This window comes from Neofelis nebulosa, chromosome 2, assembly GCF_028018385.1.
Source record: "Neofelis nebulosa isolate mNeoNeb1 chromosome 2, mNeoNeb1.pri, whole genome shotgun sequence".
In the NCBI taxonomy this organism is placed as follows: domain Eukaryota; kingdom Metazoa; phylum Chordata; class Mammalia; order Carnivora; family Felidae; genus Neofelis; species Neofelis nebulosa.
The window spans coordinates 187,899,563-187,923,348 of NC_080783.1; the positions used below are offsets into that span (position 1 = coordinate 187,899,563).

Sequence of the window (23,786 nt, forward strand, 5' to 3'; positions counted from 1 at the left end):
CCCCAAGCCCCATCTAGAAGGGGTTCGTGGCTGGATGAGGACACGGCCTGCTACTCACAGGGGTGGGCCCTGGGGCTCCGGATGCAGGGCAGAGAAAGGCCAGTCCCTTCTTTCTTCAGCAAGTGCTCCTTCATGGAGTGGGAGTCCCAGCAGAGATGGATGGAGCCAGGCTCACTCCTGAACCTGCACCCTATATCAGCTGTGCCTGTGCTGACAGCTCTCCTTGGCCGGACCGCAGCCCCAAACCCTTTGTTTCCTCCTCATAATTTGAGCGGCAAAAGAATGCATTTTCGTGAGGGTCAGTGACTCTGCTGGAGGCTGCTGGTGACAGGGCTGGGTCAAAGGCCCAAGTGTCCCGATGAGCAGTCCTCCCCCACAGCCTCGAGCACTGGGGCATGGTTTGCTGTGCTCTGCCCTGCCACCTCTTACATTGCTCTTCATTCAACTTCGAGAAGACTGGGCCACCCGCAGGACTGGCTACACCACAGGAAGCTGCTGGGCGTATTAAAACAAGGTCACTCAGGAAAGGATTCTTTCCATCAGGGGAACCACGTGGGCTCACAGGACCTAATCAAACCAGTGATCATTCTCACTGCATCCTCCCAAGGAGTTAAAGAGTAGAGACAAGCCCACTGAGGGGGAAGGGATACCCCTAAATTTCAGGGGCATCTTGAGTATGCAACAGCTTCTGAGCAGGAAGAGAAAGGAGCAGCTATAAGCAGTGGCTTAGAGAGGATCCTCAGGGCAAACACATGGTTGGGCAAAGTCCCGCCCTTAATCCCCCTTGCGGGTCCTGGGGGTGTGCAGGAGGGCTAAGAGGGCAGACAGGGAATCAGGTGGAGACAGCTTTCCCAGGCCAGAACTGATCAGAGCCACCCTCGGATGCATGGGAGCAAGGCCAGTGGGGATAGCCGGCACAGACTCATCCCTAATGAGGCCCCATGGAGCTGGTTTCTGAGCCCAGGCTCCATGCACCATTGCCTTGCCCCACGTGGGGGGCTTGTTTCATTTGGGGGTATGCTTCTCAGGCAAGCTCTGCAGCTGGCTTCTGGCCTAGACCCTCCTTCTCGAGGGGCTGAGCAACAGTGCAAGATGTCTTTTGTTTCTTCCAACTATTCCAAACTGTGTTCTCAAGTGGTCCTGCTGCAGGGAAGTTCCTCATACTAAGCCCCCGGAACACAGGGAAGGGGGGTGGGTCTGTCCCAACACGAGAGGCACAGAGATGTCACAGAGCCAGCTGTCAACAGACCTGCCTTTGTGACGCTGCCAGGAGTCAGACTTGTGTTTTCCCCATCAGGGTCTCCCAAGAGCAGAGACCGTGTTGGCCGATATTCTCCACATCATCTCAGACAATCTCGTCCACCCTCTGAGGTTCGTGTATGAATCATCTCCAGGGTTTTCCCTCCAGCCCGGACCTCTCCCCTGAGTGATCCACTGTGCTCCTGTGTGGAGCTGTGGCTTCCCTCTGGCTACTTCATTTGCCCAGGCCCAGACTCCACACACAGCATTGGGGCAGAGAGTAGAAAGCTCTCATGCCAGAAGGCAGGCATGGACTGGTGTCTTGCATCCACCTGGGGGAGGTGAGGCTTCAGCCCTGCTTCTCCCCTCTAGCTCTGGTCCCACAATGACCACTCCCATCCCCCGAAGTGCAGACAGAGTAGGGAGAGCAGGACCGAGTCCTGAAAACGCCAGCACCCTCCTCTCTGCCCACCTTCTGCCTGGGCCCTGGGACGTGTGTGGGTGGAGCTCAGACTGGAACCTTCCCTCTGGCTGCAGAGCCGCAGAGACGGAGCCCTGCAGGGCTGTTCCTGGCCTGGAGCCTCTCTCCTTGGGAGGAGGGCCAGGATTACGTTTTGTACTTTCACCAGCCGTTGCAGCTCACAAGCAGTACGGCTCCCCAGGCTCCCCACGTGGGGAATTTGTAGCTCAACTAAGAAAAGCAAAGCTGCTAATCTGACAAGATCAATCCTCAAAGACCGCAGGAATGCAGCCTGCCTACTCTCACCAGGGACAGTGCTTCTGAACACCTCTAGGATTCTTGCTTCTGGGTAGAGCCTGGAGCTTGGTCTGCAAAGCAGGAAGCTGCTCCACACCTTGTCCGACCTTGACACTGAAGCCCCAGCCTTCTAGGCATAGCTCAGGCATCCCTTGCACCAGGAACTCCTCTCATTCATCTTTCATCAGCCCTTCCTGCCTAAGGGCCTCCTCAACCCTCTGTCCTCACCTCTTTCAGAGCACATATTCCGGATATGTGTTCATGTCCCTGCGTTGCCTCCTTGAACCCTGAGGTCAGTAGGTACAGATGAGGAAAGGGAGGCCCAGGGGGTTTAAGCCACCCAGCCCTACTCACTTTTAAAGCCTGGGCATTAATCACTACAGTCCAGTGCTTCTCAAACCATCTGTGAAGAAGGACTGGTTTGTTTGGCTTTTGAAATTTCAATTCTGTCACAGAGCGATACTTTTATAAAGCATAATAAAAATGAATCGCTAGAAAATTTAAAACATATAAAATGCGAACTCCATTTTTAAATTACTAGGTTCAACTGACATAAACTTACTCTAGTTGCTATACATGTCTAAAATTTTATTATCAATTTCTCAGAAATCTGGCTGCAGACCAGTTCACATCACTTTTGATTCCATAGCTCACAACAGGCTTCCAAATGACTGACACCCAAGGGTTCTGCCTGGCACTCACCTTCAGGAGAAGCTGGAGAGGGGACAAGACATGGCTCCTCAGGTCCTGAACCCGGCAAGAGAAAGACACACTGACATCATCAGGGGCTGAGGCCCAGCCCCTCATCTGCAGCAGATGAACTTACAACCAGGGAAAACCCAACAGGTTTTCTACAAGATTCACCTGTTCAAAGAAGTATGGGTCCCCAGTCATCTAGGGAAGGAGATTTTTCCAAAGCAAACACAACTTCTGGTCATTTACTGCACACTCACCTAGAAGGGTTAGTACACAGAGCAAAGAGGAAGGAGATGGAATGCACAGCTACAGGGTCCAGGGGAGGGGAGGGGGCAGGTGACAGTGGCTGAATTCCTTGAAGGGTGGGGGAGGCGGAAGGGATAGACTGAGACAGGAAGTGGTGTTAATTTAAAAGCAGATCATGGATTGGTTCCCAGAGGAGGTCAGAACAGCTGATACCAAGAAATGCATGGAGACAAAACTGACGCCAGAGAAACCAAGAGGACACAGATGGCGATTCCTCTAGCTTCAAGCTGGAGGCCAGGTCAAGGACAGCCATTCGGTCTGCCTAGCTAGCCCATGAGGGGCTGTAGATCCCTGGACAACACGCAGAGAAGCTTTAGTTACTGAGGACTCTGCACTTCCTGAAAAGGCCGAGCACCCAAAGATTTCAATGCAGGGATTCCCCGCTGAATATATTTAAAACAGTCTCCAATCAAAAGGAATCTGCATTCCCCTCCGGGCTCATGGCTCAGAGCCATGACTCAAGGTAGGGTTAGTGGGTTTGATTGCTCGTTCTGTGCTACTATGACTATGGCCAAGTTACAGCTTTTTCATCTGTAAAATGGGCATAAACAACACTTATTCCACAGCGTCATTGTAAAAACTAAATGAAGAAATGAATATACAACGTTTAGCACAGTGGCTGGAACATAGTAAGTGCTCTATATAAAACTATGTGACCTTTTATATACACAGGCTGTCTATATCTGCCAATGGAATGTAAGCTCTTTGAGGGGACAGATTTTATGTATCTTTTTCTTTTTTAATTTATTTATTTTTGAGAGAGACAGAGAGACAGAGTGTGGGCAGGGGAGGGGCATAGAGAGAGAGGGAGACACAGAATCTGAAGCAGGCTCCAGGCTCTGAGCTGTCAGCACGGAGCCCGATGCGGGGCTTGAACTCACGGATTGTGAGATCATGACCTGAGCTGAAGTAGGATGCTTAACCGACTGAGCCACCCAGGTGCCCCAGATTTCTGTATCTTATACAATGCTGAAGCTCTAGCACCTAGAGAAGTGTCAGGCACATAGTAGGTGCTCAATAAGGTTTGTTAAGTGAATGAAATGGGAGCTATTACCATTGGGTTTACAGGATAGTAGAGTCAGTGTGGCAGCCTTTTCAGGGAACTGAGAGACTTCAGTATGACTAAACAGTGGTATGAAGGAGTCAGTAAAGAGAATGAAGATCCAGGTCCTGGATCTTTAGGTCCAAGATCTAGGAAAGGTTGAAGAACCAGGGCACAGGGAAGAGACTGACCTCAGAGAAGAGATCTTACAGAGGGCAGAAGTGTCATGACTCAATGACTAGCCGGATATTTGGTTGAGAGAAGGAGAAAGAAGAACTCACAGATTTCTGGCTCATGTTACCCTCTCAGGTGGATACTGGTGTCATTCACTGAAAGAGGCAATATGGACTGATTTTTTTAGAAATTCAGTGATTTGGGGCGCCTGGGTGGCGCAGTCGGTTAAGCGTCCGACTTCAGCCAGGTCACGATCTCGCGGTCCGTGAGTTCGAGCCCCGCGTCAGGCTCTGGGCTGATGGCTCGGAGCCTGGAGCCTGTTTCCGATTCTGTGTCTCCCTCTCTCTCTGCCCCTCCCCCGTTCATGCTCTGTCTCTCTCTGTCCCAAAAATAAATAAAAAATGTTCAAAAAAAAAAAAAAAGAAATTCAGTGATTTGGGCACATTGAGTTTGAGATGCTCGAGAGTCCTCCAAGAGGAGTTGTCTGGCAGGAAGTTGGGTGTCTGGGTCCAGAGATCAGGAGCTGAGAGAGTCACTGGCACACAGGTGTTCACTGATGCCGTGGAGTAAGAAGTGAAGAAGACCACAACCGAGCCCTGGCAGACATCAGCATTTAAAGGTGGGCACAGGAACAGGAGGTTGCTTGCGAAAGAGACTGAGAAGGAACAATCAGAGAAGTAGAAGAACTGGAAGGGAGTGTGGACAAAGAATTACTGAGGAGAGAGTTTGAAAATGAAGGAAGAAATGAGTACTGCCAAATGCTTCAAAGAGGTCAGAAAAAGAAAAGGTCCACCCTTGGATTTGTCAGTTAGTCCTTTCAAGTGATCTGGGTGAGAGCATTTCAGGGAGGGAAGTGGTGGGAGTGGAGAAAGCAATTGACGAGTCTACACACTCCTGTCTGGGCTGGGCGGGGGCGGTACTCAACTTGCTACCACTCTGAAAGGACAACAATTCTGTAGAAGTAGATGATGATCTATTCTCCTTTGTCATTTATGTCTGGAACAAAGCTTAGCAAGGATGCCTTTCAATCCTACCATCCCTCTCTGGTATTGTAGTAAAAAGAATCCTAGGATCTGCCCTGGAAGAGCAGAGAGAGAGGAGCTTTGGAATGTGGGGATACTAGGTACCCAGTTACTCTGGCCAGGAACCCACAAGCTTTCAAAACCCCCAGGAGGCAGTGCAATAGGCCTCCTGTACCTTTTAACGCAGGGGTCCCAAAACATGCAGCTAGGGGCTCTGTCAATATTCCAGACTTCCTGCCTCAGAGAGCTCAGTGGGGTTTCAAAGGCCATCCCTGCACTCTTAAGAATTCAGCCAGCTTGGACCATGGCAAAAGTATAAAAATCACAGATACATACAGTCACAGATACCGTGCACCTCGGCTTTTTGAAAGCAAGGTACATCTCAAAAGAAGTTCGTTTTCCTCTCTAGAGATGGGCAAGAGGGCAATTTCTACACCGGTACCTCATTAACCACCACCGGGCATCAGGTAGACCTCTGTACTCTGGCCACTAGCCAGCCTGTCCATGAGACAGCAGCTATGAGAGGAAGCAGAAAGTAGCAGTTAAGCTTGTGGGCTCTGCGGTCGGAGGGCTTGGGTTCGAAACTCGGCTTCATCGCTTCCTACTGTTATGACCTTAAGCAAATGGATGGACTCTCTCCACCCTCATCTTCTCCTGCTGAACACTGGATTAATGACAACACCTATGTCACAAGACTGTTGGGAAGATTAAAACAGGAAAGACAGGGAAAGGTCTCAGCATAGGAACCGCTACATCGAGAGGTGTGGGCTAGCATTGTTGCTACCGCTGTTTCTGCCCTGCAGCACGGCCACTGCCTCAATTTGGATTCTGCTTTCTGCTGAAACTGCCTGCCACGGGCTTACCCTGCCGATGCTGCACTGGCTCCCCATGCCCATGGTTCCAATGGCCACCACCTAAAAGACACGACACTAAATCTTTCACGAAAGCACAAAAAGAGACTCATACGCACATAGCAAAGTACTGCCAGGAGAATGGGGTGTGTCGATTAAGGTTTTTATCAGTCACATTTCTTTGCTTTGAAATCTACCTTTCCCCCCTGCCCTGGAAATCTACATTTTTAATGTTTATCATGATCTATTCTGGGATCTTTATTCCTTCCTGAAAAAAACTTACCTGTTCATAAGAAAAGTCACTGAGAAAACAGAATTCACTTAGTAAGTGTCTGACATTAAAATTTTCTGGAATGATCAGCATTTACAGCCCCAGGATACAACATCTCATTTCATTCTCTTCACTAATGAGATAAGTAATGCTCAGACTTTTCCAAGATCACACAGTATGTTAAGTGAGAAAGCTGCGAGAACTTTCTGTCTCCAAATCTCATCTCCTTCCAGTCTATCATGTATTGGTCTATGTCAGAATGATTTTTCTACATCAAAATAATTATTTTTCTTCACTCTTTCCATCAAGAGTATTTTATTAACAACCCTCATACCCTCGAGTCTCTCAATTTCCTGAGGGCAGAGATTAATATCCACTCGTAAAACAAATATTAAGTGCCTACTAAGTGTCAAAAGCTCTGCTAAGTGTTGGCAGCCGTGAACAAGACCATGTCTCTCTGTTGAGAAGTTCACATCCTACTATGGGAGAAGACACATCAATCAATAGTTGTAAGTATGATGACAGAGCTGTGTATGCGGCACTGCGGTGGCACAAGCTGAGGAAAGAGTAACTGGGTGTGTGTAGATGGGTGGGGGTCCGGGAAGACTTTCCCTTCCATGAGACCAACAATGTTCAGAGCACAGCAGGTGCTCAATAAATCTGAGTTGCTTTAAGCCTTATGCCCTCTCTTCCCTATCTCTCTCATTAGAAGATGTCTCAGGGCACCTGGGTGGCTCAGTCAGTTGAATGTCTGGCTCTTGATTTTGGCTTGAGTCATGACCTCACGGTTCGTGAGATCAAGCCCCACGTCGGGCTCTGTGTTGACAACACAGGGCCTCCTTGGGATTCTCTCTCTTTCCCTCCCTCTCTGCCCCTCACCCCCTCTCAAAATAAATAAACATTAAAAAAAAAAAAAGAAAAAAAGATGTCTCTAGGCAGGCAAGTCTCAGGGAAAGTAAGGAAGACTTCCCAGGAGACAGTACAAAGGTCTAAGAGGGAACAGGCTGGCTTCCCTGAGAGGCAGGACTCTGTAGGCAGAACAGGCTGGCATACTGGCATCCCTTCCATTACCACCGCCTGCTCCCCCACAAGCGAGGCTTGGGAACAGAGTAAGAATGTATGCTTCACACAACACTTGATAATAAAGGAGAAATAAATACAGTAAAGATTTAATGGTTTATTTATATTGGGTTGTGTCAAAAACTAATACATCAAAACTGCATTAAGGCTTTTTGTGTCAAAATATTAATGCTATCAAAACTAAAATCCTGACTTTACTTAGTACATTTAGTCAAAATATCAAGAAATGCTAGCTACTCACTAGCAAAAAGTAAAGAAACCTCAATCGCAATATCAGGGATCACTCGTAACACCAAGACAACACAAAATACAAACAAAAACAACAACAACAAAAACCCAGATGGCTATATATATCCATATAAAAAATAAAGTTATAAAAGTACTAGAAGAAAGCGTAAAAGAAGGCATATTCATAAACTACCACATATGGATGTGAATCCAAAAACTGCTACGGAAGGCAATTTGCCAATAACTTTCAAAATTTCAAACATCTATAATTGTGATCCAGACATTTTCTTCTTTATTCTAGATGATCTCATGTGTGTAGGAAAAAGTCATTCACTGATGTAATAATACTTGTAATAGAAAAGATTAGAAGTTGCCTAAATGTCCATCAATAGGGAATTAACTAATTAAACTACTATACATCTGCACAATGGAATCCATGTAACATGGAATAAGGGACTTCTGTTTCTAGCCACGATGTGGTAACAGGGATGGGATTTAACCTCTTACCTTAAACAACTAGAAAGCAAGTCAAAATACACGAAAAAACATTTTTGAGACCAGTGCAGGAATGGAGAACCCAAAAAGAGCCCAGTGGTCTTTCAGAGTTGAGATAATGGGTCACAATTTAGAAGACAAAAACGCTAGAATTTGTGAAGAAGACTAGTATAGAGGACAGAGCTGCACAAAAAGCTCCAGAGATCTTCAAAGGGTTCCCTTACCCCTCTGGTAACTATAATAGACTTTCCCCCATGAAAAATCTTTTAAAAACTGGGGGGAGGGGGGGCTGGCTGGCTCAGTCGATAGAGCATGTGACTCTTGGTCTCTTGGATGTGAGTTCAAGCCCCACACTGGATATAGAGATTACTTAAAAATAAAATCTTTTTAAAATTTTGTCAAAAAATTAAATTGTTGGGGCACGAGGTAGCTCAGTTGGTTAGGCGTCCAACTTCAGCTCAGGTCATGATCCTGCGGTTTGTGAGCTCCAGTCCCATATCAGGCTCTGTGCTGACAACTCAGAGCCTGGAGCCTGCTTCGGATTCTGTGTCTCCCTCTCTCTGCCCCTCCCATGCTCATACTCTGTCTCTCTCTCTCTCTCAATATTAAATAAAAGTTGGGGCGCCTGGGTGGCTCAGTTGGTTGGGCGTCCAACTTCGGCTCAGGTCATGATCTCGCAGTCCGTGAGTTCGAGCCCCGCGTCAGGCTCTGTGCTGACAGCTCAGAGCCTGGAGCCTGTTTCAGATTCTGTGTGTCTCTCTCTCTCTCTCTGACCCTCTCCCATTCATGCTCTGTCGCTCTCTGTCTCAAAAATAAACGTTAAAAAAAAAATCTTAAAAAAAATTTAAAAAAATAAATAAAAGTTAAAAAAAATTTTTTTAATTTAAATCGTGGTAAAATACACATAACATAAAATCTACCATCTTAAACTTTTTTTTAAGTAAGCTCTACATGCAGCATGGGGCTCGAACTCATGACCCTGAGATCAAGAGTCAAATGCTCCACCTACTGAGCCAGACAGATGCTTTCCATCTTAAACATTTTTAACTGTACAATTCAGTAGTGTTAAAGTACATACACATTATTACACAGTCAATCTCCAGAACTCTTTTCATCTTGAAAAAGATGATGAAACTCTATATCCATTAAAGAGCAACTTCCTGTTTCCTCTTACCCCAGTCCCTGGCAATCACGATTCTGCTTTCTGTCTCTATGAATTTGACTGCTCTAGGTACTTCATATAGTGGAATCAAACATATTTTTCTTTCTATGACTGGCTTATTTCACTTAGCATAATATCTTCAATCTCACACATGTTGTAGCATATCAAAATTTCCTTCCTTTTTAAGGGTGAATAATGTTCCATTGTATAAATATATCACATTTTATTTATCATTCCATCTCTTGATGGACACTTGGATTGCTCTGGCTATTGTAAAATAATGCTGTTATGAAACAGGTGTACAACTATCAATGTGAGACCCTGCTTTCATTTCTTTTGGGTATATATCCAGAAATGGAATTACTAGGTCACATGGTAATTACATTTTCCTTTTTTTTTTTTTTTTTTTTTTTTTAGGAATTACCATACTGTTCCCATAGTGGCCACACCATTTTATATTCTGACCATGAGTGTACAAGGATTCTGATTTTTCTATATCTTCATCAACACTTGCTATTTTCTTTCTTTCTTTCTCTTTTTTCTTCCTCTTTCTCCCTGTCTCTCTCCTTCTTTCTTACTTTTTTGATAGCAGCCATCTAATGCGGGTGAGGTATAGCTCATTGTGAGGTATAGCTCATTTTAATTTGCATTTCCCTAGTGATTAGTGATGTTGAGCAGTTTTCCATGTGCTTGCTGGGTCATTTGCTTTGGAGAAATGTCTACTCAACTCCTTTGCCCATTTTTTAATCAGTTGTTTGCTGTTGTTGAGTTGTAGTTCTTTACATATTCTTAACATAATTCCACATCAGATATATGATTTGCAAATATCTTCTCCCACTCTGCAGGCTGCCTTTTTCTGGTTCATTGCTAAATCGCTTTAAATAACTGACTCTTTAAGACAAAAATAAATAAGAACAGTGCCATGTGGATTTACAATATATAGATGTAAAATGTATGACAAAAATAGCACAAAGGATGGGAGAGATAATGGAACTATACTGTTGCAAGGTTCTTAAACTCTAAGTGAAGTCCTATAATATTATTTGAAAATAGATTATAAATTAAAGACATATATTGTAAACTCTAGAACAGTCACAAAAAACATAAACAAAGAATTAAACCTATAAGCCAATACTGAAGGTAAAATGAAGTTATAAAACACATTCAATTTCTGGCTCAACAAGAGCCAGAAAAAGAAAGAAAAAATAAGAAAAACAGAAAACTAATACCAAGATAGATTTAAACCCAACCATATTGATGATTACATTAAATGTAAATGGTATAAGATCTGCAATAAAAGGCAGACATGGCCAAATTGGATAAAAAAGCAATACTCAGCTATGAACTACGTTCTGTCTACAAGAAACTCACTTTAATTGTGAAGACACAGTCAAACATAAAAGGACAGATTGTTGTAAACCAGCGCCGAGACTCAACTTTTCTGAGGCTCAAGGGTATACACAAACATATGCTTCCCCCCACAACACACACAGAAGTAAAAGTATGGGAAACATATACCACAATGAAGCTAACTCTAAAAAGGCTGGAGTGGTTACATAAATATCAAACAAGGGAGATTTAAGAATAAGGAAAAAAAGGACAATTCAAAATAATGAAAGGATCTATTCACATCAAGGGAATATAATAATCCTAAATGTACATACACTAAATGTCACAGCTTCAAAATATGGGAAGCAAAAACTAATAAATGGAGACCTCAACATCTGTCTGTCAAGAACTGTTGGAAAATCAGTAAGGATATAAGAGACTTGAAAAACACTATCAACCAACGTAATCTAATTGCCATTTATAGAATACCCAATAACAGCAGAAAAATCTCCAAGTGCACGCAGAATATTCACCAAAATAGACCATATTTTATCTTGTAACTCAGGTCTCAATCAACTTAAAAGTGTTAAAATCCTATGAAAACTATTTTCTGATCACAACAAAAATAAATTAGATATCTGTCACACACGGATATTTGGAACACCCTCAAATACTTGGAAATTAAGCTAAATTTCCAACACTTCAAAAGAAACCATGGGACAAAGTAGAAATCACAAGTAAAGTTAGAAAATATCTTTAACTCAATGAAACTAATAATACAATATCAAAATTTGTGGAATGTACCTGATGCAGTTTATAGAGGGAAATTTATAGCATGAAATCAAGGAATCAAATCAGTGGTCTAACCTTCTATCCCAAGAAACAAACAACAAATTAAACCCCAAATAAGCGTAAGGTAGAAAATAATAAAGATAAGAACAAAAAATAATGATTACAGTGAAAAAAAATACCAATAGAGAAAAATCAATGAACCCAAAAGCTAGTTCTGTGAGAACAATGAAAACAATAAAACTCTAACCAGAAAGACTAGTAAAAAAAAAAGGGAAAATATATAAATGACCAATATCAGGCGTATTATGCCAATACATTCAACAACTTAGAGGAAATCCACAAATTCCCTGTCAGGCACAAACTACCAAAGAAGAAATAGGAAAACCCAAATAGAAATAGAAAAGCTCCAGATCTATTAAAGAAATGTAATTCTTTTTTTTTTTTTTTTTTAGAAATATAATTCTTTTGTTTTTTGTTGTTTTTGGTTTTTGAGAGAGAGAGTGCGAGCAGGAAAGGGGCAGAGGGAGAGAGAAAGAGAGAGAGAGAATATCTTAAGCAGGCTCCACACCTAGCGTGGAGCCCAATATGGAGTTTAATCCCAGGATCCTGGGATCATGACCTGAGATCAAGAGTCAGACACTCAACTGACTGAGCTACCCAGGTGCCCCTAGAAATGTAATTCTATGTTTTTTTATTAAAAAACTTCCCACAAGGGGATTTTCTTAACACAAAACCTAGGTAGCCCTAGATGTCTTTGCTGGTACATTCTATCAATCATTTAAAGAAAAATACTATCAATTCTATACAAAACTTTCAGGAAAGTGCAAATGAAGGAATATTTTCTCACTGATTCTATAATGTCAGCATTACTCTGATATCAAAACCAAAAACGTTACAAAAAAACGACAGACCAATCTCTCACGAACAGAGAAACAAAAATCCTTAATAAAACATTAGTGAATTAAATCCAGAAATATATAAAAGAGAATAATAAATTAGAATAAAATGAAGTTTATTCTAGTATTACAAGGTTGGCTTAACATTAAAAAAATCAGTCAACGAAAAAAATCACTGTGATTCACTATATTAATAGATTAAAGAAGAAAAGCCATCTGGTCGTGTCAAAAGATGAAGAAAAGGAAGCATTTGACAAAATTTGACATTATTCATTATAAAAATTCTCAACAAACCAGAAATAGAAGAGAATTCCCTCTATCCTAAAAGGGTATCTATGAAAAACGTACAGCTAACACCATAATGGTAATAGACTAAATGCCTTCCCCCTGAAATTGGAAACAAGTCACGGATATTCACTCTCACCTCATCTATTCAACACTGTATTGATGAGTCTAGCCAGTGCAATGAGGCAAGAAAAAGGAAAAAGAGGCAACCAAAATGGAAAGGAAGAAATAAAACTGTCCTTAATAGAAGACATGATTGTTGAGGTGCCTGGCTGGCTCAGTCAGCAGAGCATGTGACTCTTGATTTCAGGGTCATGAGTTCAAGCCCCACACTGGGCATGGAGCCTACTCAAAAAAAAAAAAAAAAAAAAAAAAAAAGACGTGAGTGTCTACGTATTGTGATATTAATGCATGGACAGACATAAAGATCCATGAAATGGAATAAAAATTCCAGAAAGAGCCCTACATACATATGTTTGGCTGATTTTTAACAAATAGGCCAAAGTAATTCAATGAAGAAAGAAGTCTTCAACAAATGGCTCTGGAACAACTAAACATACATATGCAAAACTATATACAAGAATTAACTTGATATGAGTCATAGACCTAAATGTAAGAGCTAAACCTATAAAAATTCTAGAAGAAAACACAGGAAAAGACCTTTTGACTTTGGATTAGGGTAAGATTTCTTAGATAAACCACCAAAAACAAAATCCATAAGAGAAAAAATTTATAAATTGGACTTCATCATGATTAAAAACTTCTGCTTTGTAAAAGATATTGTTAAGACAATGAAAAGGCGAGCCATAGGCTGGAAGAAAATATTTGCAAATCGCATGACAGAGGGCTTCAATCCAGAATATGTAAAGTTGTCTTACATTCAATAAGGAAACAACCAATTTACAAAATGACAAGAGCTTTGACAATTCCTCAAAGATAAAAGAATGCTAAATAAGCACATGAAAATGAAAATGAATATCATTAGTATTACTAAAATGCAAATTAAAACCACAGTGAGATATCACTAAATTTTAGAATAGCTAAAATTAAAAAGACTGATGGCAGAGATGTAGAGCACCTGGAACTCTTATACAACGATGGCAGGAAAGCAACATAGCACAGTCAATTTGGAAAACTCTTTGGCAATTCTTGGGGTGCCTGGGTGGCTCAGTCGGTTGAACATCCAACTCTTGATTTTGGCTTAGGTCATGACACCATTCATGAGATCAAGCCCTGCAACAGGCTCTGCGCTGACAGCGTGGAGCCTGCTTGTGATTCTCTCTCCCTCTCTCTCTCTGCCCCTCCTCCACTCACATTCTCTCCCTCTCAAAATAAATAAATAGACATTAAAAAAAAAAGTTTGGCAATTTCTTATAGAGTTAATGAGACATCCCATATACAAATTTTATGGTGGCTTTATTTATAATCACCAAAAACTGGAATCTACCCAAATGTCTTTTGACTACTGAGTAGATATTTTTTATTGTTTATTCATTTTTAAACTTTTTAAAATGTTTATTCACTTTTGAGAGAGAGAGCGAGCGAGCGGAGTGGGGGAGGGGCACAGGGAGAGGGAGATACAGAATCTGAAGTAGGCTCCAGGCTCCAAACTGTCAGCACAGAACCCAACATGGGGCTCGAACTCATAGACTGCGAGATCATGACCTGAGCCAAAGTTGGACACTTAACTGACTGAGCCACCCAGGCGCCCCTCAACTACTGAGTAGATAAACAGACTGTTATATCCATACGATGGAATACCATTCAGCAATAAAAAAGAACAATTGATATATGCAATACATGTATGACCCTCAAATGCATTAGAGTGAATAAAAGAGGCACACTCAAAAGGCTTCATACTATATGATTCCATGAATATAACACTCTGAAAATGCGACAGGAACAGAAAACTGTTCAGTGGTTGCCAGGGGTTGGGGGTTAGGGGAGAGGTTAACTACAAAGCAGCACAAGGGAACTTTCAGGAGGTGATGATGGAAATGCTCTACTGGATTGCTGTGGTTACTCAAAGGTGTGCATTTACCAAAACCCCTACAACTACACCAAAAAGTAAGTTTTGCTGCATGTACATTAAACTTCAATAAGTCTTACTTTTGAAAAAATTATTATACATCCATATAATCATGTTATGCAAGCATTAAATGAATAAGATTACCATGTATGCTGGTAATAGGATGATCTCTAACATATATTGTTAGGAGTAAAAAGCAAGATACAAAACAATAAATACATGATATTTCTATTTATATTACCCAGGCTGTCTGGGTAATAATTGGCTATCTCTGGGGATCTAGAGTGAGAGCAAATACCCTTTTGCACATTTTCAGTTATTATTTTTTTGACTGTATGCTTGCATTACTTTCAATTATAAAAAGTAAAGGGGTGCCTGGGTGGCTCAGTCGGTTGAGCATCCCACTTCGGCTCAGGTCATGATTTCGTGGTTCATGAGTTCTAGCCCCACGTCAGGCTCACTGCCGTCAGTGTGGAGCCTGCTTCAGATCCTCTGTCCCCCACTCTCTCTATCCCTCCCCCAATGGTGCTCTCTATCTCAAAAGTAAATAAACATTTTAAAATATATATAAAGAAAGAAAGAAAAAATAAAAAGTAAAAAAAACAAAACAAAACCCAACACCTATATCCAGGTCAAGGAAAACTCGTAGGTGTCTGGCCCAAGGCACTGAGTCAAGTAAACCTAAGAAAAGATGTATAAGAATATGGAACATAATACCAGACACTTACGAGGTGCTCAATAAATAGCTGGGGGAAGAAAAATATTTGGAAGCAAGTCAGAAGGCAGACCCTAGACAAAGAGATCTCTATCTGAACACCAGATATTCAGCAGAGCCCCTGCTTTAGACAAGGAGCTTCCATCACTCCCATTAGAAAAAGAAAAGAAGCATAAAAACCACATATTCTGGATCTACTTTGGGGCAAGTTGTTTCTCAGCCTTCCTCGGCAAGCACGTTGTATGCCCTAACCTCAGCCTTCTCAGGATGGGATGTAAGCCCTTCCCCCAGTGAACGGACCCCACCCCAGGAGGCCACCCCAAGGGCTCCCCTGTGGTCCAAGTGCTGCATCCCCACTCCCAGAGGGTCCTGAGCGGCCTTTCCTCCAGCTCCTCTAAGTCAGACACTCCTATAACTTTCTGAAGCAACAAAATGACCCTGGCAGTCTCACTACACTCCAGACTGCAGACAAGCCCATCTTGGCACATCAGGTCCTTCTCCACACTGTAGCTTCATGGAAAGAAAACTCAAGAGGAAAAGGCAGATATGTAAGCAAGGCTCCTCAGCAGAATGTGGTCAAAGAAACTCCCAGGGTTTGGCACAGTTTCTTCCAGCAAGCTTGGTTATCAGGAAATCAGGAACTCCAGAATGCAAAACGGACAAAGAGAGAAGGTGCCAGAACAGCCAGGCCAGGCTGAGAAACCTCTCTTTGTTCCCTGCTTTATTTGGATATGCTTCCCTGAAGCCACGTAGTTTTGATGCTATGACTTGGAGCTTCTATGCTGAGGAGGCTTATCTGGCTGCCTCTGGGTACCTGGCTTCCAAGGAGTGCCACGCAGGTTCTACCTGTCCCCTCCCCTCCACAGAAACAGGCTGTGCTGGCAGGTGCAAGCTCCAGAGACAGGACGGGCGTAAGGTATAGCAAGGGCACAGAGTGGGACTGGGGTAGGAACCGACCCGAAACAAGTCCTCTCCAGGTACCCACAGACTCAAGGACACAGGGCAGTAAGTTACACCAGAATTTCGCTTTCTCAGAGCACATCACTTGCACAGCATAGAGTTTCTGACTCCTGGGCCATGGACCAGGCTGTCTGGGCAGCGGGAAGAAATAGGAACACTTACCGAGGAAAGATGGCAGTCATCAAGGCTGAAGCATAGCCAGGCTTGCAAGCTCCCTCTGAAAAGTTTGCGTATTTGGTGGCTAACTCAGCAGGCCTATGGGAAGAAAAGGAAAGTCACAGCTTGCCAGGCACTGAGCAGTCAGTGGGGTATTAGTTCTTAAAGAGCTGTAGCTGTTTGAACCTTGAATAACGCTTCATTCTCTACAATCAGCCTTTCAGCCCCTTTTCCACACCAAGGCTTCGGGGCGGGGGGAGGGGGGGAGTGGGGAACCCAAACCAAAAATTCTAAAGGAATATAGGTAGATAAATTAGCAAGGCCCCTGTACAGAATTTGGCAAAAAGAACTTGCTGGGTTTTGCAGCAAGCTTAATACCAAGGAAATCACGAACTCCATCCAGGCTCCCAGACTAGAAATATGGAGCCTGCAGACCTAGGGAGAGAGCTGCCCAGGCTTTGACAGTCACAGGCACCTGCCCTTTCAGGCTTCATTGTGGGGTTGTACACGCCCAGCCACACCTGCCTCTACTCTCTCCACATATACTATGATCCCGCCAGTGGGAAACACTCTCAGTATCCTGAATATAGGTCAAATATATGTTGGGACTATTGCTGTAACCGTTAGATGTTTAGTTGAGGATGCTCTGCTGCTTTCCTATTCTCTTTGCCCAGAATGTTCCTCCTTGTCCTTCTCCACCTGGCTATGCCGACTGGTCCTTCACAACTAAGCTTAGGTCTCAGCTTCACTGGGAGTAACTCCCTGGCCCCCAGGTTGGGCTAAGTGCCTCTTCTGTGCTCCACAGTCTGTCCCCCGTCACCCACATTACATGCTTATCCCCAGAGGCACTTGCCATACTATACTGTAACTGTTGGTAGTTTGTCTCCCTCATCATACTGTGAACTCCCAAGGTCAGAGTCTGATTTAACCCTGCATCCCCAGTACCTTGTGCAGAGATGGGCCCACAGAAGATGCCTATAATTTTCTGAAGGAACAAAATGACTCTGATAGTCTCATTGCACTTGTACTGAAAACAAGACAGTCTCGAGAGCCCACAAGCCCTCTAGAGTGTTTGCTGCATATTTGCTGAAAATTTTTTCAGAAGACCTGTGTGTTCCAGCCCCGGCTTTGTTGCTGTGTGACTGTAGTCGAGTCACTTCACGTCTTTGGGCTTCAGTGCCCTTATGTGTTCGATGTGGGGCTAGAGTCACTGCCTTGCCACCAAAATCCGTGCCGGTGCAGTCTAGAGAAAACCGCCGTGGAAGAACAGGACACATTCAGCGACTGCTGAGGCTGGCGGCCCTGCATGCTGGGGCACCTGAGAGAGCCCTGGCTGGCTGCCAGTTCCCAGGCCCAACCTCCCCCGCCTCCACCCTTGGGCCTGCCGCCAACATGCTGGTGCCCAGCTGCTCTACTGTGCTGGGGCCCCCCGTGGTAAGTCTTCCCTCGGGGCTGCTGCAGGAACTGGGTGGGGCAGGCCTGGGGGGAAGGGGGCTGGCGCCTATACTAGACAGCCAGAAACGATGATGCCACTGCCTAGCATGTGTCATGTGTGATTCACTCCCATGCCCCTGCGGGCCTAGCCCAGGGCCTTGCACAGAGTAATTGCTCACTGAATTTAGACAAACCCATCTGTATCCGTGTGCGTTTCTTCTGGAAATCTACAATTTTTTTTTGCATTTCCTACCAGTGAAATGTAAAGCCTGAAATGCAAATACAAATGCTGAGTAATAAGCCAGAGTCGAGACTTTATTTGGTAGGCAAAAGAAAAGTCAGAGGTTTAACAAGAGAATTTACGTAACAGTATTTTCTTATATAAACAACTGTATTTCCGAAACAAAACAGAAACTTCAGTATACTTCGTGAACTTGCGGAAAGCTCTGAGACTAGGTGCAGTGACTGAAATACAGATTTTTTTCAATTACGTCTTCAACAGCCATGTGAGTAGGTGCTATTAGTTATCCACTTACACGTGAGCCCAGAAAGAGAAAGAGACTTATCCAAGATCCTATAGCTAGTAAGTGGTAGACATCAGTAAAGGAGCTCTTCACATGGAAGTACCACCAGTGTGGATCGTGGTAAGGGCCATCACAGAGGGAAGCACAGAGTCCAGGGACAGCACATAAGTGGTGAGCGCCAATGGACAGGGGTAGAGAAGAGGGTCAAGAAAGCCTCACACAGCTCTCCGACAGCGTGTCTACAAGCAGTGAGGTGTTGTGAGTCTCCCAATCCCCCACTCTCTGTGTCCTGCCTTGTAGCAGTGGATTCCTGTGCTCTTCCTGAATTCCAGAAAGTTTCACACTGAGGACGAAAGACGGACAGCAGCTGCCCCTCTAACATGGTGTACCACAGACACAGATATACAACAACAGATAAACCTTTGGCCCCATCTTTCCTCTCTCTGGCTTACATCGTCCACCTCTGGCAAGGTGCTTCTGGAATAAGGGCTATGGGCAGTCCAAGATCCATGGACTCAGGTAATCTATCATGGAAAAGAGGGGGGCACCGGCCAGCTGGAGCACAAGGAAGCCAGAACTTACCCCGGAAGGCTCTTCCCATGACAGTGCAAGGTAGTCAGATGTCAAGGATGAGCACCTCTAAATCCACCCCCCCACCTCCATTTAGAAAGCAACAGTAACTTCTAAAACATACAGCCCCGGGGACAGTGGGCCATGTCAAGTTATTACCAAATTAAAATGCCTTAGCAATGGCCTCCTGACTATCCCAGTGGGAGAAGAATAGGGGGAGTGTTGGGGATTCTGAGTCATACAGCAGGCTGGGACCTCTGGGGCAGTTAGCGGTCAAAACCACCAAGATTAACAGTCGCCAACTCCCTCAGGCCAGAATAGTTAGTTTCTCTAAGGCACTCACACTCCAAATGCCAGGAGGCCCCCACAGATGTCTGATCAAATCATTCAGCCCTTGTTCCTCTCAAACTCTGCAGCTGGCCTTTCATTTTGGGAGATTTAGCATTTCAACCAGTAAGAGCACCCATTGTCCTGCAAACGTGACGACCAAGCCCCTGGGGTGAAGAGTGTAAACCACTGTACTCAAGAGGAAATCCAGATGGACAGACTGGAATCCAAAAGAAGGAACCAAACATCCACTCCCCTGCTTCACCCCAGAGCATGGAGTTTAAGGATCAGGCCAAGCAAAGGGTTGTAAATGAGAAGAGCATAGGATCTGGGATCAGAAACTTCAGTGTCCAGGGGACACTGGCAAGTTGTGTGACCTTGGGCAATGATGAAACTCTGATTCTCAGCTTTCTCATCTGCAAATGGGAACCACTCACTTCCCAGGGATCTTGGGAGGATGTAGTGAGAAAGTGCATGTGAAGGGGCTGGCTGTCCTACAGAGTGCCACCCAAATGTTATGTGAAAGATGAGATGCCAGAGGCAGGCATCGGATCGTGGAGGCTTTGAACACTTGGCTCTAGTTTGAATTCTGTGGTAGGGGAGGGTCACTGAAGGATTCCCAGAGGGCGAGTGCTCTGACCAACGTGTGCATTTTTAAGGATCAATGTCTGGGAGGTGAGGAGGCAGCGAGAGGCTGAAAGGAAAAGTCCAGGAGACAGAAGACTAATCTGGAGAGAGTGCTCTCTTAGTTGCCGAGGGGAGGAAGTGTCTCAAGAAGGACACAGGAACCAATCGAGTGCAACACAGTGGGAGGCCTGGTGAGGTGTGGCCACTGGATCAACAGCTGGCTTTGGCAACAGGGAGGTTACTCTTGACCTTGACAAAAGCTGGTTCACTGGAGAGTGGGGGTGAAATGCTGATTTCATTGGGTTTAAGAGAACACAGAAAAAGTGGAGTCATGGAATACAGACTACTATTCTTAGGAGTTTTGCTATAAAGGAAGACACAGAAATGGGGCAATGAGGGAAGAAGCAGGGAGAGATGTTTTTGAGGTTAGAAATTAGCTTAGCATGTTTGTAAGCTGGCTGGAATAAGAGGGAAATTCCTGATGTGATAGAGAGAGGATGGCCATAGGAGAAATGTCCTAGAAGAGGTGAGGGGGGAAAGGACCTAATACAGAAGTAAGAGGGTTGGCCTTCCTCTGCTCGCCCTGCCCTGCCCTACCCTGGCCCATGACTACCTCTTTATCTTGCAACACTCAGTTTAAGCACCACCCCTTTATGAAACTTTGTAAAAAATTTTTCCCCTCCCTGGCAGAACCAACTTACCTGCCTGTGGACCCCATTTCGCTTTGCTGACTTTCACCTTAGCTCGCTCACTTGTTCCCACACTCTTCTCTCCCTTCCTCCTTCCCTTCCTCCCTCTCATTCATGCATGCATGCATGCATGCATTCATGTAACAAATATTTAGAGGCGAAAGAGACACTCTGCTTGGATTTGTAACCTGGCTCTATCCCTTCCTAGCTGTTTGACTTTGGGCATGTTATTTAATTGCTCTGTGCCTTAACTTCCACATCTTGAAAAACTGGGATTATACTCATACAATTGTACTGAGAATTATGTTAAGAATAAAGTGTGTTTAACTAACTAGAATTAAAAAAAAAAAAAAAAAAAGACATGACGGGGCACCTGGGTGGCTTGGTCGGTTAAGCATCTAGCTCTTGGTTTCAGCTCAGGTCATGATCTCATGGTTCATGAATTCAAGCCCAGCACTGGGCTCTGCGCTGGCAGGAGGAAGCCTGCTTCAGATTCTCTCTCTCTTTCTCTCTCTGCCCCTCCCCCACTTGTGCGCGCGCGCGCGCTCTCTCTCTCTCTCTCTCTCTCAAAATAAATAAACTTAAAAAGACATGACAAATAAATACAAAAACAAAACAACAACAACACCAAAAAATAAATTGCATCCAGGTCTTTGCGTAGCTTAATGTTCATTTGTTTTAATCATTGAATATTATTTAATTGTATGGATGCCCCACTCTTCATGTATCCATTCACCTTGACAGTTATCTTGGCTCCTTCCAGTTTTTGATGATTTTGAATAAAATTGCTACAGTTATTTATATTTTAAAAAAGATAATAAAGTGCTTACTACAATGCCAAGGCACTTGGTTTTCTCTCAATACATGTTAACTGTAACAGCCTTGTTGTTGTTGTGTTCCAGACACTGGCCTGGGATTAGGGATACAATGATGACTAAGACCTGGTTATAGCCTAGCATTGACCACACTAAAGAGTAACTATCCATTTAAATGATCTTTCTCTCGTACACCACGAAAACTGAGTGTGGTGCATGGCACAGAGTACCATGCATATTGGACTGAACTCAACTGATTACTTTGACAACTGGAAGTTTAATTAATAAAAAGTGGTGGGGGGGAAGCAGTGGTGATGGCTGGGGGAAATGGAGATGGGACTTTGAGGGTTCTTCCTAGGCCTCTATATTCCAGTCAATGATCTAATTTCTAGAACCCTCCCAGAAAGGACTGAAATCAGATCAGCCCTCTACTATGTCTCTTCCTTCATTCAGACACTAGTTCACTGATGTAGAGTACAGGAACTGGCCATGAAAATGAAACAAGACCACACAGAGAACACTCAACACAATGCCTGACAAGGAACAGTTAATAAATATTAATGTCCTTTCATGCAAGCATAGTTATTTAATCAAAGCTAGCCAACATTACTGTTGGAGGACTTGCACGAACACACAGATGAGAACCCTCAGCCCAGGGTGGGTCCCACCACTGCTTCTTCAATACTCTCTTCTCTGACCTTCCTGATGATGCATTTCTTCATTTACTAAAGGGCTGTTCCTGGAACAGGACTTGGGAAATGGCAGAAGCAGCTTAGATTAGTTTTAGTAATCCTATTCTGTCATTAAACATTTTCATTTTTATTTTTGTCTGAAGTAGACTTCATGTAAGGAAGGGTACTTAATACTGCCACAGATCCTTTCAAGCTCCAAGATGGAAACTTTTCTCCTTAAGGACAATTTCTATCTCCTCTGACTACCTCTTCTGTCTGACTTCATTATTATGGATCTGTTGGCTCTTCCTACATTATCATTAGTCTCTTCATTTACCCACATTTGGGAGTTGTGGATCCATCCTTCCCTGGGCATCACCGACCCTCTGCTCTTGTGAACTCCCAATGCAGACCAGGGCTTCCATATAGGTTCTGCCCCACTTACGGTGACCTATAATAAACTTGGCAGCACTGGCTTATGTCTCTTTCATCACGTTAAGGCAGAGGGACTGCTTCATCTGAGCCATGTGGAATTTGTGGTATTTCTCAGCTCTAGAGGACCTGCCTTTCAGCTCTTGCTACTTACTGCGCACCGTAATACCTTTTCAACACACCAGGCCACTCTGCTGTTTGATCAGTGACTCTGGAGCTGACATAACTGCAGTTTATTTTTGTCTCCAGGATCTTGTCATTTATGTCATTTTGGCTGGGAAGACGTCCTCCAGTAATCTCTTGCAAACGCGTTAGCCTGAACTGTATAGGCAATGCTCACAGAGACTCTCCGTCAGGGATCTATTGGAAATGCTCCAATTCAATTTTGTTTCTACATTTCATTTATTTGGAAAAAAAAAAAAAAAAAAACAACCACATCCTCTTTAAGGATGGTAGTGGAAAGAACATGGAAACTAACATTTATTGAGCACGAGCCATGTGCTAATAGTTGACCTAGTTATTTAATTTAGCTTTACAATAATCCTCTAAAGCAGTACAGCCCTTAGATCCAGGCATGAGTCCAAAAGAAGACATGGTTGGAAGATGTACTGTTCTATTTTTAACACTATAAAATTTTAAATGATAAATTTTGATAGGGTTTGCACTGAAACTGTTGATTGCTTTGGGTAGTCGACATTTTAACAATATTAATTCTTCCATTCCAAGAGCATGTAATACCTTTGCATTTATTTGTGTCTACTTCAACTTCTTTCATCTAAGTCTTATAAGTCTATTGGTACAGGTCTTTCACCTCCTTGGTTAAATTTATTTCTAGGTATTTTATTCTTTGAGGCAACCGTAAACGGACTTTGAAGGAATTTCTCTTACTGATAGTTATTGCTGCATAAAAATGCAACTGATTTTGTGTATTAATTTTGTATCCTGCACCTTTACTGAGTTTGTGTATTAGTTCTAACAGTGGAGTGGACTCCGGTGGAGTCTTCAGGATCTTTTCCATATAATATCATGTCATCTGCAAATACAGACAGTTTCACTTCTTCCTTTCTGATGTGGATGCTTTTATTTCTTTTTCTTGCTTGTTTTGGCTAGGTCCTCAAATAGTATGACGAAGAAAAATGGTGGGAATGGATATCCTTGTCTTCTTCCTGATCTTAAAGGAAAAGCTTTCAGCTTCTTATTGTTGAGTATGGT

The 23,786-nt window shown here is 43.6% G+C and overlaps 1 protein-coding gene across 6 annotated transcripts in view; it reads right to left on the bottom strand.

The window, feature by feature from the left end:
• The window catches only part of ST3GAL3 (ST3 beta-galactoside alpha-2,3-sialyltransferase 3), a 202,292-nt gene that overhangs the window by 60,204 nt on the left and 118,302 nt on the right, over positions 1 to 23,786 (bottom strand). For all 6 annotated transcript variants that reach the window (XM_058717707.1, XM_058717706.1, XM_058717712.1 and 3 more), the window contains one exon: positions 16,492 to 16,584. In XM_058717707.1, coding sequence (XP_058573690.1) covers positions 16,492 to 16,584 — 93 coding nt within the window. The remainder of the gene's footprint in view (positions 1 to 16,491; positions 16,585 to 23,786) is intronic.